The following is an 18,079-nucleotide window of genomic DNA, read 5'->3' on the forward strand; positions in this document are numbered from 1 at the left end:
AATGAGTTGAACAATAAAAAGACCAGTTGTATTTTTTTAAAAGCCTATTTCAAGTTCCTGACATTGTAAGTTGTGTGAAAAGAATAAACCCTGCTAATCTTTTCTGAAACAAATTCTAATATAAATGAAAGCCTACTTACACTATTCTGGTGGTGTAAAGGAGATTTTTGTGGGTTTAAATAAGGCCCCTTTACATCTTTGCAGGAATATAAGTAAGACTCTGGATCTTTTAGGGTCTTTCATTTAATTATTTTGACTGGACCAAAATAATGGGTAACCATTTAAAAAAGCACAGTGAGATTTTACATTTTATCATGTCTACTTGTATTATAAATTAAATATAAAATTCCACATTGTACTTGCACACTGTGTCTAATTTTACTCTAAGCACATTGCCACATTTTTACACAAAATATTTTTTAATAAAATAACAAAAATGTTACAAACATAGGCAGCCCCTGCCATTTTTATTATTATTATTTATATTTTGGTGGCATAGTTTCATGTATTTTAAGGCCAGAAGGGACTACTCTGATCATCTAATCTGTGTAACACGTCATAGAATATCCCTGAACAAATTCCTAGAGCACATCTTCTAGAAAAAAATATCCAATATTGCTTCAAAAACTGCCACTGGTGGAGAATCCACCGTAATCCTGGATAAATTTCCCCAATGGAAAATTACCCTGACTTTTAAAACTTTACACCTTATTTCCAGACTGGATTTGTCTAGCTTCAACTTCCAGGCATTGGATCATGTTATACCCTTCCCTGGTAGGCTGACAAGCCCATTATCAAATATTTGTTCCTCATGCAGGCACTTATGCATAGTGATAGTATTACCCCATAGCCTATATACAGTAAAACTCCATTGGTCCGGCATCTGACGGTCCGGCACTCCTGATGGTCTGGCACCATCAGGAACCCGGAAGTGCTCTGCAGCCAGACCATTGGAGCTGCTCTGCCCCCAGCTTCCCCTATTCAGCCGCTGCTAAAACTGACCAGCGGCTGAATCGGAGAAGCCGGAGGCAGAGCAGCTGGGGCGCTGCCGGGTAGGTCCCCTAGCGCTGCCCCTGGGGCCTGCGGGACCAACCCGGCAGCACCCCAGGCGTCCTGATTCAGCCACTGCTGAAATTGACCAGCGGCTAATTCTAGGAAGCCCGAGGCAGAGCTGCTCTGCCTCAGGCTTCCTGGAGTCAGCTCTTGGTCAATTTCAGCAGCGGCTGACTTGGGGACGCCTGGGGCAGAGCAGCTAGGGTGCTGCCGGGTTGATCCAGTAGTGCCGAGGAGCGGCGGTGCGGGACCAACCCAGCAGCACCCCAGCTGCTCTGCCCCAGGCGTCCCCAAGTCAGCCGCTGCTGAAATTGACCAAGAGCTGACTCCAGGAAGCCCGGGGCAGAGCAGCTCTGCTTCGGGCTTCCTGGAGTCAGCTGCTGATCAGTATCAGCAACGTCTGACTTGGGGACGCCTGAGGCAGAGCAGCTGGGGTGCTGCTGGGTTGATCCAGTAGCGCCAAGGAGCGGCGCTGTGGGACCAACCCAGCAGCACCCCAGCTGCTCTGCCCCAGGCATCCCCAAGAGCAGCTGGGGTGCTTCCTGGTTGGTCTCACCGCACCAAGGGTCGGCGTTACCCTGACCAACCCGACAGCACTCCAGCTGCTCTGCCCGAGGTGTCTCCGATTCAGCCGCTGCTGGTCAGTTTCAGCAGTGGCTGAATCAGGGATGCCTGGGGAGAGCCGGACTATCGGAAGGGGGGGCTATGAGGGGTCTGGGGTGGCACCCCCCCACCCCAGACCCCTCATAGCCCCCCCCTTCCGATAGTCCGGCATATCTGATAATCCGGCACCCCCTGGGTCCCAAAGGTGCCGGATTATCGGAAGTTTACTGTATTGAGCTCCTTTAGTCCAATCTTGGTTGTAACATTCAGCATGTTTTAGGCACTTAGCAAACAAATAAGAAGACATTGTCCCTCTCCCAAAGAGTTTATAATCCTGCAAAAACATATGTGCATGCTTAACTTTAGAAATGTAATTAGTTCTGCTGATGTGAGTGGGATAAATCACATGCAAAAATGCAGTATGGGTGTAAGTATGCAGGAGAAGCACCTAAAAATCCCCCGCAAGAAGCACATAAAATGGAGAGGAATAGAGACAATGTATAAGTGCCCAGAATGGTGATGAGTGCAAATCTCATGTAATTTCTGGTAGTCAAGCAAATGGTAAAATCTGAGCTAATATAAAATATTTTTTTAAATTATTTTCCCAGCAGGAAGTATTGACATTTCAGTGACAAATTGAAAACTGAATATTTTGGATAGAAAACCAAAAAATGTTAATTCACACGTCACCTCAATATTGCATCCTGGGAGTTCTAAGTTAAGTGCTTCCTGCTAACATTTTCCTCAATCGGCTGTGCTCTCTGTTTGGACTACATCTCCCATAATGCACTATGATAACCCCTGTTGTTAAGCAACCATGCTATATTCTGGAAGCCCTGAGCCATGGTACATTATGGGAGATGTGGTCCAGTTGGAGAATCTGGCCCATACAGGCATGATAATCAAAGACAGCTCCTTTGAGCAGCATAGTGGTATTTCAGACTCAAATAGTTTTTCAGTTTTGACAGGGTAGGTTTTTTCCAATGAAAAGTTGATATTTTTAACAAAAGGTAACCACTTAACAAAATATTTTAATTGAATACTTAATTTTTCATAGAAGAAAAACAGTTTTGATGAAAATATTCAACCAGCCCTTGTCAAAATATTCCCAGACCTCTACTGTTTTTAAAGAAACAACTTGCTTGTTGTTTTCCCTTCAGGTAAATGGAGTTACTATTGATTGGCACACTCCTTTGTTCAATGCCTGTGTCAGTGGCAACGTGGGCTGTTTGAATCTATTATTGCAGCATGGAGCCAGTCCACATGCAGCATCTGACTTGGCTTCTCCTATCCATGAAGCTGCTAAACGAGGTAGGTGATTCAGTCAAGAATTAGAATTCCTTTTCCTGTTACCAAAAGCTTTCAGCTGAAGCTAGCTAGATATAAGAAAGATCAGTCAGTATACCGAATTCATGTAAAATACATCCATGTATACTGAATCCATGTAAAATATATCATTGACAAAACCATAATATTTGTTCTCAGTACTGGTATCTCAGTTCCTGATATCCTGTCTTCATTGGTGACACTCTCCCCGGGAGTTCCTAATAAGCTCCTGTGGTCCTGGATATGTGTGCTGTGATCTCTCTTAACTTCCTCCACCATACAATCTAGCTCCCAAGCCATCACACCAACCAGTACTGCTGTGGGAGGAGAGGGTTGTCTTCCCACAGCATAACTGTTCTCATTTGGTGTGGAGGGAAGGGTGCAGGTATTTCTTTATCTGGTACTTTGATCCCCAAAATGGCGGTGTTCATCAAAGAGGAAAATGTCCCACCAACAGCACAGCTCTGGCCTCTACCTACCATAGCCCTGACATTACTGCCATGCCTTCTACCAAACAATGTAACAAGTTTTACCACTGGTGGAAGCTGAACTTGAACTTCTCATCTCCTAAATTAACATGCTTGTCAAACGTAGCGAATTCAGTGAAGAGAGAATTACTGAGAATTTTCTGAAAGCGCTGGAAATCAAAACCAATTTCCACAGACACTTCCATTCCCTTGTAAGAACTTCATGAAGCAAGGAGTCCTGTTTCTACTACTGTTTTAGTCTTATAGACAAAAAAGACTGCTTTAATGCTTTCATGGTGAACAAAGGCCAGCTACTATTTTCCATTAAGAATGGATAATGATCTCATATTAGCTAGCAAAAGGAATACTAAAATGAGATCCCCATTGAGAGCAAAATATTTCAGCTAATAAATGAAAGAGAAGAACCTAGGAAGCAAGTGGGCTTTCTTGCACAAACCTTCCCTTATTTGGCTTGGCTGTTCCTGTTTTTCAGTGTAGACTCTATCCAACAAGTAAAATGCATTCCTTTGAAGATGTCCTGGCATAATTTGGTCACATCTGTAATGTAAACTCTACTCCATTACACGATAACATTACATTACATTATGGACAGGAAATAAAAAATGGCAGAGATGACTATTTGGATGAGCATCTTTGAGACTATTGTTGTCCATGAGCTGAGTCACTTGCTGGTTCTCACCTCCATCTCATCCAAATGATTCATTACAGGATAGGTAGACAAAGGCATGTTGAGTATATCCAAATACTGGGGTCCAGTGAGAGGATCAAAAAGAAAATCTAAAATCGCTTGTCAAATCAATGGAGCAATGCTGATCTACACTTGGGAGGAGGGAGGTGTATCTGAGCCGCTTTTATTTTTATTATTTGGCCTTCCTTTATCCTTTCTAAGGACATACTGAATGTGTTGAATTCCTCACATCCAATGGAGTAAATATAGACCACAACATCAAACATCTAGGTACTCCGCTTTATGTGGCTTGTGAGAATGAGCAGGTATACTGTGCCAAGAAGTTACTTGAATCAGGTAAAAAATAAAATAAAATTGTTATTTTATTTTGTGTAAGATCTCTTTATACTCTGACCGCATCCATATTTTAGGGATGTTTACACATGGGAGTTCTGGAACACTTGAATTATATAAGTGGCTTTGTATATCATGATGGAATTTTAAATTGACTAGAAGGAATTTAGACACACACCTCCCATTTAGTCTAGTACAATGAATCAGTACTGCATTTTACCAGTGGGTCTCAGCCCAAGCACTATCAGTTACAATGTGACATTTACAAAACTTATCACAATATTTTGTCTAAGTCATTTGAGGAGAGCAGGAGGAAACAAAAGCAGAACTCTGCTTTTCTCACACTTTACCCGAAGGTAGCCTTTCGGTCTAAGAGAAGCCATTTTTATACACAATGCATCACAATTTCAACCAGCTGCAATACAGAATAAAATTAGAGTAACATTATACTAGAATTTTTTTTTTTTTAAAAACCCTCATGGTCCTGCAGCACTAGAGACATTTTTTGTGTCCGACAAAATAGTATTGAGGCTTAAGGCTCATTTGTCTGGTTGATTCTGGCCACCTCTTGTGGTCTAGAAGATTCCCCTTTTCTTCTGCAGAGGATCCTGTAGAACTTCTCCAACCTTAATGTTATCTGCCCAAAAGGACAAAATGGTTGGCTGGAATTAGTTGGGTAATTTGGAAGAAATTTTGAAATTCTATCTGATTTAAATCTTCAGGGTTTACAAGGCAGAAACATGGCATACATATTTTGTAACACTGGTGCTGGGAAGGCAGAGAGATGAACAAAAGATTCATGTGGAATTTTCAAGTTCAAGGAAAATCAGTGAGACAGAATTAGCACTTGAACTTCCTCTCTGTTCTTCTTGACATTTTTACTGGTGGTGGAGCTGGAGTGAGGGTGTATGTGCGCGGGGAGGGGAGGAGAGGTATCTCCATATCCCTATTGCAGCCTTGATAATTTCCTGCTTTACACTTCCTACCTTGGAGATTGTGTGCTGCAGGAGCTATACTTCCACCCATGGAAAGGCTGCCTCTTCTCAGCTAGCCAGAGCTATAACTGATGAGCAATACAGGACCCATCTATTCCAGAGGCTGACATGCTATCTTCCCCACCCTGACAGCTCCTGACTGCAACTGGGCACTAATCACAAGTCTCTCATAGCGTAGTTCATTGTATTAACTAGCTAATTTGGCTCCTGAGGCAAGACCATCCTTGGCACGGGTGGGGGTGGTGATGGTGATGTAGCTTGAGGCATTAGTGAAGAGAGCGTATTAGCTGTCTTTTCTGCGCTCCTTCAGCTGTGCGCCTGAGGCAAATGCCTCACTCGACTCGCCCTTGTTATGGTCCAGGGGCATTGGGCCTGGTCCAGGATCTGAGACCTGAATCCATACCTGGAAAACAGTCTTAGTAAGGAAAAGTGAGGTTGCCAGGAGAGCAGGTGAGTCAATGAGGCTAAAGATTTAATTCCCACCTAGGAACTAGGTTGTGTCCAGCTCAAGCACTACATGTGCACTTCGCCCTGCATTCATGGATCCTTTGTACACCTAAGCAAGGGCCAGACACAAATGTGCTCACTAATTCAGCAAGATGCTTATGTATGTGCCTCACTTGCAGCATAAGTAGTCCTGCTCAGGTCAATGGGACTCTTCATAAGTGTAAAGTTAGGCATGTGCCTCAGTACTCTACTGAACTGGGATCTGGGCATATGCAATCGCATTGTGCAAACACTGGGATACCGAAGCACTGCATGTAGTGCTAGCAACTCCATAGGCACTAGGAAAGGTGATGTGGGGGCTGAAAATGAAGCTGTCTCTCTCCCCTGCTCTGCAACATCCAGCAAACTAGTCTGTGGCTTGTAAGAGAGTACAGCAGGTAACTCTGCTGTGTGTGGTCCCCCACAGCAGAGGCACAGCCTTAGGCAGAATGTCTCAGGGAGATTTCAGTGATTCCCAGGTCCTCCTCATCCCACAACAGGTGTGGTTTAAAACCATAATCTAGCCTCTTTTAACTTTCATCTCCAGGGGTGTGTCTAGACTACAGGGTTTTTTCGAAAAAACTGGCCTTTTTTCAAAAAGACTTCCCCTGCGTCTAGACTGCTGCTGCGTTCTTTTGAAAGTAAATCGAAAGAACGTGGCAGTTTTTTCAACTGCGGAAAACTTTGTTTCACGAGGAATAATGCCTTTTTTCGAAAGTGCTCGTTCGAAAAAAGGCGCCATGTAATGCAAACTGTGCTTTTTTGAAAGAGAGCATCCAGATTGCCTGGGTACTCTCTTTCCAAAAAAGCAGCTTGCTTTTTCGAAAGTACTGGTTGTAGTCTAGATGCTCTGTTTCAAAAGTATCTTTCAAAAAAGCCTCTTTCAAAAGAGCCTTGCAGTCTAGACGTAGCCCAGGATTCCAGGAGGGTAAAGGGAACCTCTATTGGTGCAGATTGGTCAGAAGCCTAGGAGGTGGCCAAGGAAATGGGATGGCCCAGCAATGATTTTTTGGTAACTGTGAACATATTTTTGGTCCCACCTTATTTTCAGGGGCAAGTGCAAATGGTGGCAAAGGTCTGGACTCTCCTCTCCACGTAGCAGCCAGGAATTCCAACGCTGACCTGGTGCACTTGCTGATTGACTTTGGAGCAGATGTGCGAGCTAAGAATGCAGAAGGCAAAAGGCCAGTGGAGCTGGCTCCACCAAGCAGCACTTTAACACAAATATTTGTGCAGAAAGAAGGTGTCCTTTAATATTTGCTTTATTCACACTCATAATTCATAAGGAGGCTTGTGTAAGTGATTGACAAAAGGGCATATTATTGACTGTGCTGCATTTCATGTTATTAACTTTGCAAATGGCCATGTATCATGGAACAAAACTGAAAGTAGCTGGGCTCAGTTCTGCCCTCAGATATTTAAACAATGTCTATCAGCATCAGAGTTATTATTAATTATTATTATTATTTATTAAACTTTAAGGAGATTCCAGCCTCAGTAAAAAGGAATTTCCAGTCATCACAAATATGATAGAATATTATTTAGATCCTAAGCATCTGTAACCCCTCATATTTGTCCTGAAAGTCATCCATAAACAGATTGGGAGCTTGTAATGTAGCACAGAAATTAGCTTAGGAGATGAAGAACAACACTTACAAATCAACTGGGAAATTTCCTCTCTCTGACAAACTGCGTTCTTGGGACTGATTCTAAATCCACAATAGTCAATTGGAAAATTGTCATTGACATCAGTGGGTTCTGGATAATTCCTGAGGCTGGGTCTAGACTACACCTTTTTGTCGATAGATGTAGATTAGGCATGTCGAAATTGCTAATGAAGCAGGGATTTAAATATCCTATGCTTCATTAGCATAAACATGGCTACCACTTTTTTTAGAAACAGTTTAAAAAAAAACGGCAGTCTAGATGCGGTTCTGTCGAAAAGAAACCCTTTTTCGACAGATCCTGTATTCCTCAAAAAATGAGGTTTACAGGAAAAAAGGGTTTATTTTCGACAGATCTGCGTCTAGACTTCTGTTTTTTTTTTTTTAAAGTTCCATTTTGGAAGAAAGTGGTGGCCATGTTTATGCTAATGAAGCATGGGATATTTAAATCCCTGCTTCATTAGCAATTCCAACATGCTTGATTTGCATCCTTCTGTCGACAGAGGGATGCAGTCTTGACACAGCCTGAGTTCTGTTAGAGCCAGTGGTGCTCCTTGGAGCATGTTAACAAATTTGAAAGGAATAAAAAGTAACCTCAAATCATCCAGTAAGAGATGAGACCAGTTACCAGAGGGCAAAATTTACCCACTGAGTTTTAATCATGTAATTTTTGTGGTATAAATCCAGCAAATGCCAGGAAAATCTGTGTTAAAGTTCTGCTGGGTAGCTTTTAATTCATATTGTATAAAATGGCAAATGGACTGTAACTCTGATCTATTTCCTTGCCTTTTGCTTTTTTTTTTTTTTTTTTTTTTTTTTGGAGGGGATGATCAAATCTTAAAAAGTAGCAACACGTCTCTCTGAAAATTAATTTCTCTGTTATGCATTTTTGAAAAAGGTTGTAAAACACATCCCAATACATAAGTATATATGATATGTGTTTATTAAGCTCCTATGTTATGTCCTACAGAATCCAGCCCTTTTTCCAATCGTTAGGTTTGATATTATTTAACTGCAAATCAAAATGGTTTCAAGTCCACTTTGTTTTAACTGGCTATATTACATTCATGAATTCTGGGGGGAAACCAGGGAAATGTGAACCAAGCTTTTGGTCAACAGAGTTATATTCTTATAATGCATCCATTTAGAACTTCCTATGCAGACAATAAACAGTATCACAGTTGTTGATAATCTGGACTTCCATTATGTTAAAACAAGGTACTGCTGATATGATCCATCATTATATTACTCCAGTTTTATGCAAATGTGACTCTGTTGAGATCGGTGGAGTTACACCAGTGTAAAACTGGAATAATACAGTGATAAATGAGGGCCTGTGTGTGAAGTTGATAATATTATGAAAACAATCACCTGATGCTGCATGGCACAGATATTTGTCCTTTCAATACATTCTGCCCTACACACAGGTGTAATGTTACAGCTCTCAAAACCTCTTTCTGATAGAATTCTGACTTGCATTACATGTGTTTATCTGAGATAAAGGAATATGTTGTACATCCCTAGAGAACAGCCACAGATCTACATGTAACATTGGAAGGACTGAGCTGAGAAGGCTGGACAATAATTAATATTTCTAAAGAAATGCAATAATTGAAGTAGGTACTTATAAAATCCAGGAGACCATTTTGCTATTGAGTAGTGTTTCCCAAAAGTTCTTCAAAAGTCCTTTTAGGGGACTAAGTTCCAGGTTTGCTAGCAGCTGGTTTCTAAATTGTCTGGTCTGTAGGACTGAAGCAATTGAAAACACACTTGTAAAAACATACACCCTCAGGGCCAGCCCACGACATTTTGGCACCTGAGGCGAGGAGCTCAAATGATGCCCCCATGCCCCCTTTTCTCCTGCCTGGCTGTTCTGTCTCTTGTACCCTCCTTCCTCCAGCACAGCACTCCACCATCTCTGTGGTGCAGAGAAAATACATATGCACCAGCAGCAGACATAACTTTCTACACTCTGGGTCCTAGTGGCACCCCTCTTCCCCTCCCCCACTGTCTGGCACCTAAGGCGGCCACATCAGTTTGCCTCATGGTAAGGCCAGCCCTGTACACCCTCTTCTTTAACATTCAAGTTCCCTGTCTGTAGTGTTACTTCTCTTTGTTTTCATTCAGATTCATTCTGTGAGCACTATGATTTTTGACACAGGCAGCAGCTATAATAATTCCCACAATCTTGTGCAGTCTCCATTATTCCAGTAGATTCAACTGCTAATCAGAATTGTTTTCCATTTTCTTTTCTTTTCCTCCATTTGATAAATGCTTGGAAGGCTCTTCCTATAAATGTGCAGGAAATGACAGCATCTCTGGAGGTTTGTTTCAGTAGACTATTGACCAATTTACCAGCCCATATCATCAGTTACTGAAATGTTTCATTGCATACATTTTCTGCCTGCATGAAAGAGACAGTTGTGCCTGTTCCGGTAACCTAACTCAATCTACTATATATCTGAGAATTTGTCTGTCCACCTGCCAGTCTGTCTGCCTGTCCACCCGTCTGTTTGTCCAAGAACTCCTCTTAAACAGTAAGAGCTAGGACCACTGCATTTGATATGCAGTTTCCTCTTATCCTAATTTAAAGCAAGGTCAGGATGTTGGATGTGCCTGAAATGGGATTGCTTCCCATAAAACCATATAGAAAAGAGAATCTGCAGGCAGGTGAAAGGGGCTTCCCAATCCAGGACTACCCCAACCCTGAGTCTCTGCCCCCCCCCCCCCACCCTTCAGAGGGGGGTCTGAAGCTCCTCTCACACCCTCAATTCATACAAGGACACTGCTGGCTGTTCTCCTTCATCAGGGAGTGAGTGCAAAGTGCACAGTTTGCTGCATTCCTCACTCTGGCTGAGGAGCAGACATGCACCCCTTCCCCAGCTGCAGTAGCCATGGAGAGGTACTTTTTACCTGGCCCCAAGCTGCTGCTGTGACAGAGGGCTGGGGTAGTCCTCTCTTCCCGGGGCAGCCTGCACACTGAACCCTCATCCCTAGCCCTACCCTGAGCAATGCTTCCAATGAAGCATGAACATTTTCGTTTTATTTTCCAAAAACCAAAAGTTAATTGAGTTGAGGACCCGAGCAACACTGGTGGGTACATTTTCTAGTAAACAAATCAGCATTACATTCCTGAAAGAATTACTTTGCATGTTTTGGTTATTTTTCAGGAAAAGTGAAATTAATGTTTTAAATATTTTTTAAAACTGTTCTCTTTTTCAGTGAAACATTTTCTGCTTTTATGGGCTGTTTTAAAACTTTTATGAAGCACCCAAAGTGTCGTCTATTTTTGGTGGAGTAAAATAAAATGGACAAAATGGAACACTGTAATACTGCAGTTGTCCCTCCTGTTCCCATTGCTATCAACTGCAGTTTCAAAAGCTGAGCTGGGAGCTTAAATTCATAACTTTGCTAACATGAAAAATCACTGACTGGACAGTGTGACACTGGATTTATGGCTTATTACAACAAGCTGTAACTCACTATAACCCCCTCTTTTTTGTTCCACGACTGATGATATGTTAATGGGCCACTCTGACTTAAATGGGATCTTAGAATATGTGCTATTTATGCTACACAATCTGTTCCTCTTTACATTTAGCTGCAATGCTTGGAATACCTTTCCCAGACATGAAGAAGAGCTCTGTGCTCTCTCACCAACAGGAGCTGGTCCAATAAAAGATGATACCTCATCCACCTTCTCTGTTTAATTGCAATTCTGCCAGTTTCAGCAGGAGCAGACCTTGAAGCATGAAATTATTCTGGTCTAGATTCATCACTTCCTTGCACTATACAGTCTTCTAAACTTGTGTAATATGGGTGTAATATACTAGTGTGCTGACTTGGAACAGTTTGGCAGGTATAAATGGGATAAGATGCAAAGCAGTGGAGAATTAAGGCTGGTGTATTTACCACGTTCATGTCTCATTAGTGCTGTGGGTTGACAGTGCTCTTGATACAGCCACTTGAACAGCAAAGCAGTCTTTAAGGGAACCCAGCCAGCTGTGAAGAGCGGCTGAAAAAGTGGTAGTTGGACTGTAGAGAGACACTGTAAACAGCTGCTTTTCAAAGCTGTTAGCCAAAAGCAATACCAGCTGCTTCCATCAGTTGCTTCCACTCTCTTACCCATAGCGACTACCAGCTCAGCTTCTCTAGTGACCACAACTGCCTTTTTAGAAAATCTGACCCAGGACTTGCTTTTACCTAATATCATTGTCTCTGCCTCTCTGATTCCCTCTTACTTTCTTAACTGTCTCATAAAGCTCATCTCCTCTTACACTGCTTCAACCCAACCCAATCCTGCCTCCCACCCCCCAATAGTGCCTCCCATTTGTTTGTGCTCCTTATCTACTCTGTCAATAACTGTTCTGTTGTTATAACTGCTGTGTATGGTGCAATAGCCATATAAATGACAGGTTATATGACCCCACTGTTTTGTTTCTAAATACATGATAGTAACTACCGCTTAACAAGAAGGATACATCCTCCATTCAGCATGTTGTGTTATTACATTTAAATAAAAGACATGGATTCTTTCACTAGGGCTTGCATTATCAGCATGAGACTAAATAATCTTGAAGCTTTAAACAAGGGATTATATATTGCATCTCTTGCTATGTGTTTATCACTGTTATACTGTTAGGAATACGTGTGCAAAAATCAGTGGGCTGCAAACCTGAATCTCACTCAAGGGAAAGGATTTTGAAGGAAACATTAATCATCTCATATTTTCAAGCAACATAAAGTATTTAACATTTATCTTATAACTTGTAGGAAAATAATACAGCTATTAATCATACCTGTAAAAGGATTAAGAATGACTGTGGTTCCAAGACAGTACATTTACCTTGTGGGCTTGCATCTTATATGGTCATTTACACCTGTGCAACATGGGGGTATATTGCTTCTACCGGGGTAAGTGAGAGGCACTTTCTCATTTGTCAGTGTTTAAAACACAGAGTATGTGCTATGGGGACCCCACATATTATTCTTGCTTAGGGCACCCATAGGGCTAGCTCCACTTCTGATCTACCTTAAAGAGCTAACTACTCCAAACACCTTATAACTAAAATGATTCAGTAAAGAATTTCCAGTGTGTTGAGCTTTTAGGAGCCAGCAGGAGCTGAGAACTTGGGAATGATGCCCTTAAGTAAAGCTGGTGTAGACTGAACTACACAAAAGTTGGCCTTGTTCCATAGTTACAGTTTAAGTTCTGTGCCAGCTGATCTTGGGTCAATAAAATCATATTTTATAAACTTGTCTTGTGGTGTCTTTCTCCAGGGCCCCTGTCCTTGATGCAACTGTGCCGCCTATACATTAGGAAGTGCTTCGGACACAAACAACGTGACAAAATAACTGGACTTCTGCTTCCGGATGAGCTGAAACATTTTCTCCTCCACATTTAAACATGTTTTGTTGAAAACCAGACCAATAAAAATAAGGTGAGATTTGTAATGGAAACAGACTATTCTTGCAATTTTATTGTGTGTTTTGTGGCATTTGATGTTTCTCCAAGAGCCCCAGTTGCTTGAGTCATGTGTTTAGATGAGACTCTCAGTTTTCTTAAAAAAAAGTGAAATTTTAGCTCTGTTAGTTCTGGAGAAAAGCTTGATAATGTGACAACTCAGAAAGCAAGTAACATGAGGACCAAATTTATCATTTTTTAAAGAAAATTATTTTTAGCTAATCTTATGATTCTTTGAGGCTTGATTTTTGAAGGCTTGGAGTTGGTCATAGTGCAGTATAAACAATATCTCAGATTTACTAACTAAGGAGGATGTCTGAAGTCTTGCTTTAACCAGCAATAACCTAAGAGGCCCATGCAGGCTATGGAAAATGTTCTGCACTTTTTGGCCCTTACGTATCGGTATAAGGATATGGAGCCTATTTTAACCCTGAAAAGCAAGTGGGGGGATTTGGCATGGGAAAAATTAGTTAATCTTTTGCAGTAGTAATTCCACTCTTTTAAAAATGATCAAAGAATTTGCTGACAATTTCTTCCTTAGAATGAAAAGTATAGGAAAGACAGTGAATGTCAATTATTTTAGAGTTAGGTTACTTCTGCCTTTAATGTTTTAAACACGAACATATTAGCCAGTTCTTAAAGAATATTCTGTGTTTTCAGAATACCCAACAGTGCTATAGATGAGTCCCAGCCAGTAACAATTTATTTTGACCTGCATCTGAATCTTTTAGGAGTTTACATTGTTGTTATTAGCAGATAGGTCATTGTTGAGAGTATCTTCCTGCAGCGGGAAAACAGTAGGAAAATTATTTTTGATCAGCCATTAAACACACTTATCCATTGATGTATTTTGAGACTTAATAATCTCCTATTTCAGTATAATTTCTCCCTTAAGGATAAATTTTTCAAGAATACAGGTTACCACTTGTTGTCAGGTAATGAATGTTCTTCTGCTTTTTGCAAAGAGAAAATTCCTAAGGATTTTTCAGCAGGTCATCAGAAAGGATAGCTTTGTTTTTTTCTTATACAAAAAGGTTACCAAAGAGTTCACGTGAAGGGTGAAATTAAAAAAATCATTCTTGGAAAACATTCTACCTCTTTCTTAACATTTCCTACTTGAGAAAGAAAGAAACAATTATCTTTGGTGCAGAATACTAAATAATGAAAACAAATATTTTGAAAACACTGGTTCTTTTTCAGGCTAACTAAACAATAAAATTAGGATAATGATAAAGTGCCCTCCCCCCTTTTCTCTTTCTACATTAATTTGGATGTTGGTTAACCAAACACAAAGGTATAAATTCTGACTCCACTGAAGTCAATTGCAAAACTCCTATTGACATTGGTGGTGCCAGGATTTCATCCATCAATAACCAATTTTAGATTTATTCATAACTGTCCTACAAGCTCTTTGAGTTGCGAGTGTGCTCTTCTGAGTGGAAAAAGTTATTTTAATTACCCTCCCTCTCTTCATGCAGCTCTCTGCATTGACTCTGTTCATAGAATGTTTGAGTCTGAATAGAGATGGATTTGAAGCAAAACCCCAGAACTGCATACCCTGTGTTTGGGGAAGTCTAGATCAGGATCTGAGGGCAAACTTTCTAGCTCATTCTCATCTCTACTTCTGAATCATGTTCCTACTATACAGTACTTACTAAAAGCATTAATAATTCAGATGCATATTCTTCTGGGTAGCTCCATACCATTTGGGTGTTCTTAAAAAAATACACATGTAGACTCAAATGCTATAATTCATTAAATAACATTTTCAAAATGTTTCTTATATATGGAGATATACCTATCTCATAGAACTGGAAGGGACCTTGAGAGGTCATTGAGTCCAGTCCTCTGCCGTCACGGCTGGACCAATACCATCCCTAACAGATTTGCCCCAGATCCCTAAATGGCCCGCTCAAGGATTGAACTCACAACCCTGGGTTTAGAAGCTTCAGGGGGTAGCTGAGTTAGTCTGTTACAAAAAAAAAAAAAAAAAAAAAAAAACACAACAAATGGTCTGGTAGCACTTCATAGACTAACAAAACAGGTAGATGGTATTATGAGCTTTTGTGGTCACAGCCCAGTGGACTGTGCCCATGAAAGCTCATGATACCATCTACATTTTTTGTTAACTCTGGGCTTAGTAGGCCAGTTCTCAAACCATTGAACTATCCTCTTCTTTTTGCAATTGCTAGGACCTCACTATGGTTGTGTTTCACAAATAAAAGCTGACTGCATTTCTAATATGCGGAATGAAGGAACATGCTTTGTATTCAGTGCTGGTGATGTCAGCAACTTCTGCAGGAGGAAATACAGAGTCCTTAGTATAGAAATGAAGGGCACACAATTTTCAAAATAGAGCTTCTTGTTTAAAATGTTTCCAATACACCTCTATGGTTACGTAGTTGACAAACATGGGAACTTTAATAGGATGTCCGAATTCCACAACTGTATGCTCTTATTTGGTCTTTGGTATATCAAACAAGCAATACATCCCTACCTGGGCTAGGCATACAGCTGCAGGATATAGATACCCTACTTAAGGACTTGATCACATTAAGTCAAAAGTACTTCCATTTATTTTAATGAGAGTTGGATCACATTCTAAAATACCCACATTTTAAAATTGAAAATTCAGCTCTCCAAATTTTAGAATCAGAAGTGGTAGTTAATTTTTTTCAACAGTTTTGCCACTTTCTTTTAAGCTTCTGATTTTGTGACCTCAGTGTGTTTATAGGACTAAGCTAATATTCTGAGATGTTCAGTCATATCAGGTGATGAGTGGGTTTTTTTAGGTCTGTTTATCTTTTGACAATTTAATAGCTTGGTTCTGTTTACCTGATTCTTTTTATCTAGTATGATTAGGATGAATTCCCTGTGCTCATTTTGAATCATCTCAGTATATTTATGTATTTATTTTTAAACCATTCATGATTGAAACTGATGGATTACAGCTTTATGCATAGATGTCTTTGAAGTTATAATGTAAACGTAATGAAATGTGGAGCTATTTACAAACTTGAAATCATGCCAATGCCACTTAGTGTTTGAAAGTCTGTTATGAATATATTTTTTGTAGATTCTAGGCTGCTATTTTGTTAAAGGATTCTACTTCAGCAGTTTTTAACATGAATATTCAACCCACTATTGTTTATGATGCTTAATCAATGTTTATATTCTGTTTTTCATTTTTATTTAGAGCACCTATTCTGTATTATGATTAATATTCTGGAGTTCTAGGTTGAGATCTGTTACTCTGGCTTGTAACAGGGATCTAACAACTTTATTAATAGTAGACAGACTCTCATCATAATCTGGAATCCTGTCTGAATCCTGGGACTTTTATAACCACAGTACTTTTCCTTTAAAATTTCTGAAGAATGCTGTGATAAGAGCTGAAGCAGCTGTTTTGTCCCCTGAAGCTGTGTGGGAGCTGGATCTCTCTTGAAGATTTCAGTTTTTCGTAGAACATTTATATTAATTAAATAAATATACAAATTATTGTCTCATTCTTTTAAAATAGATAAATTTTTCTTTATTAAACAGTTCTTGGTGGAAACAAATAGACAATGTGCTGTCCATGAAACCCCTCTCCCCTTTAAAAAAACCCCAAACATACTTTTTATTAAGGCTCTGATCACTTAGCCCGCTACTCCAAGTGGGGTGCAAGGTTGGGGTGCCAGGACTTGCCCTGTTTCGCCTGGCCTGGTGCTACCAGAGTGAGGCTGGGTAGGACTTGCCGTGCTCTGCCCGTCTGCCACGGTGCTCCTGCTGCAAAGCAGGATCAGGAGTTGACCCTGCTGACCCTGCCCACCTTGTGCTCCTGCTGGGAAGCGGGCTCAGGGGCTAACAAGCCCCCAACTCTGCTCCCTGGCACAAATGCTGGGCAAGCAGAGCAGGCCTAGCCCGCGACTCCACTCCCAAGGCCTGACTGGAGCACTGGGCAGAGTAGGGCAAGTCCCCATGTCCATGAGGGAGCACAGCCAGGTAGGTGAGCCTGGATCCTGGTGAATCCACATACCAATGGCTCTAAGAAGCCATTCCAGCAAGGAGGGATAGCTATGCACTCCCAGCAGACAGCACTGTGGAAGTGATGCTGAGGAAGCAAATGGCTGTACACACATGAGGCTCCTCAGCTGTCAGCTTAGATAGCTAGTATGGGCCCCTCTGCAGCACCAGACATATACCAAGGTGCCTGTGACAGAGTGCATGGTGCAACAGGATAGCCTGCATGCTGATTACTTAGCTGTAGCTCCTTGAGAAAGCTGACAGGGTCAATTACTCAAGCAGGCTAGCCAGCAGGCTCTCTCTCTTATAAAGAGACAGGATGAAAGTGAGGGGGGCAGAAGGGTATGGGCAGGGCTAGCTGAGTCTGGTACACAGAGGCACAGAATAGGGGGGCCACTGTTCCCCTCATGCCAGGTGCAAGGGCCAAATGTTTAGCTGCCATTGTAAATAGGCTCCTGAACAAGGGATTGCAAGGACATGGTGAAAGCACCACTGTGAAAGTCTATGCAGTTTTGGCAGGAGAGGAGCCACACCCTGTAACAGGGCCATAAGTGGATTCAAGAATCAGGCTCAACGACTTTACTGCATGAAATTGTCTAGATGGTTATACAAGTTTAAAGAACAACTTGAATTTTCCTCTGTTGACACAGTACTAGATTTGACCAGTAGATGGTGCTACTGCATACGTCTTCTGTTCAAGATTTTTTTTCAGCAATAACAAAGGAAAATAGAAACGAAAATAGTAAGGCAAAAGCAGACAATATAAACTCTGCCAAGAATAAAACAGACAGCCTCCAGAAATTTCCATTCCTGACTGAAAACTTTGTCACTTATTTTATCTTATTTCAGTGTCCTGCTGTTGGCCTCTTTTTTTGTATCTATTTGTCCAGTATGGAATTAACCAGGGTCAATGTAGCCATTAGCATTTATTTATCTTGACTGACTTGTTTACTGGGTTTTAACTTTTTTTTTCC

At 41.0% G+C, this 18,079-nt stretch overlaps 1 protein-coding gene across 5 annotated transcripts in view; it reads left to right on the plus strand.

Annotated features, from left to right (window-relative positions):
* The window catches only part of ASB9 (ankyrin repeat and SOCS box containing 9), a 38,443-nt gene that overhangs the window by 10,140 nt on the left and 10,224 nt on the right, over window positions 1-18,079 (plus strand). For 3 of the 5 annotated variants that reach the window (XM_025184497.3, XM_006122818.5, XM_006122817.5), the window contains exons 4-7: window positions 2,817-2,967; window positions 4,360-4,494; window positions 7,024-7,215; window positions 12,917-13,077. In XM_025184497.3, the coding sequence (XP_025040282.3) occupies window positions 2,817-2,967; window positions 4,360-4,494; window positions 7,024-7,215; window positions 12,917-13,041 (603 nt within the window). In that variant the 3' untranslated portion in view covers window positions 13,042-13,077. Of the gene's footprint in view, window positions 1-2,816; window positions 2,968-4,359; window positions 4,495-7,023; window positions 7,268-12,916; window positions 13,078-16,296; window positions 18,076-18,079 lie in introns of those variants that run through there. The other 2 variants (XM_014573462.4, XM_014573463.4) reach the window with 2 other exon arrangements.

Source organism: Pelodiscus sinensis, chromosome 1, assembly GCF_052426305.1.
Source record: "Pelodiscus sinensis isolate ZL-2025 chromosome 1, ASM5242630v1, whole genome shotgun sequence".
Lineage (NCBI taxonomy): Eukaryota > Metazoa > Chordata > Testudines > Trionychidae > Pelodiscus > Pelodiscus sinensis.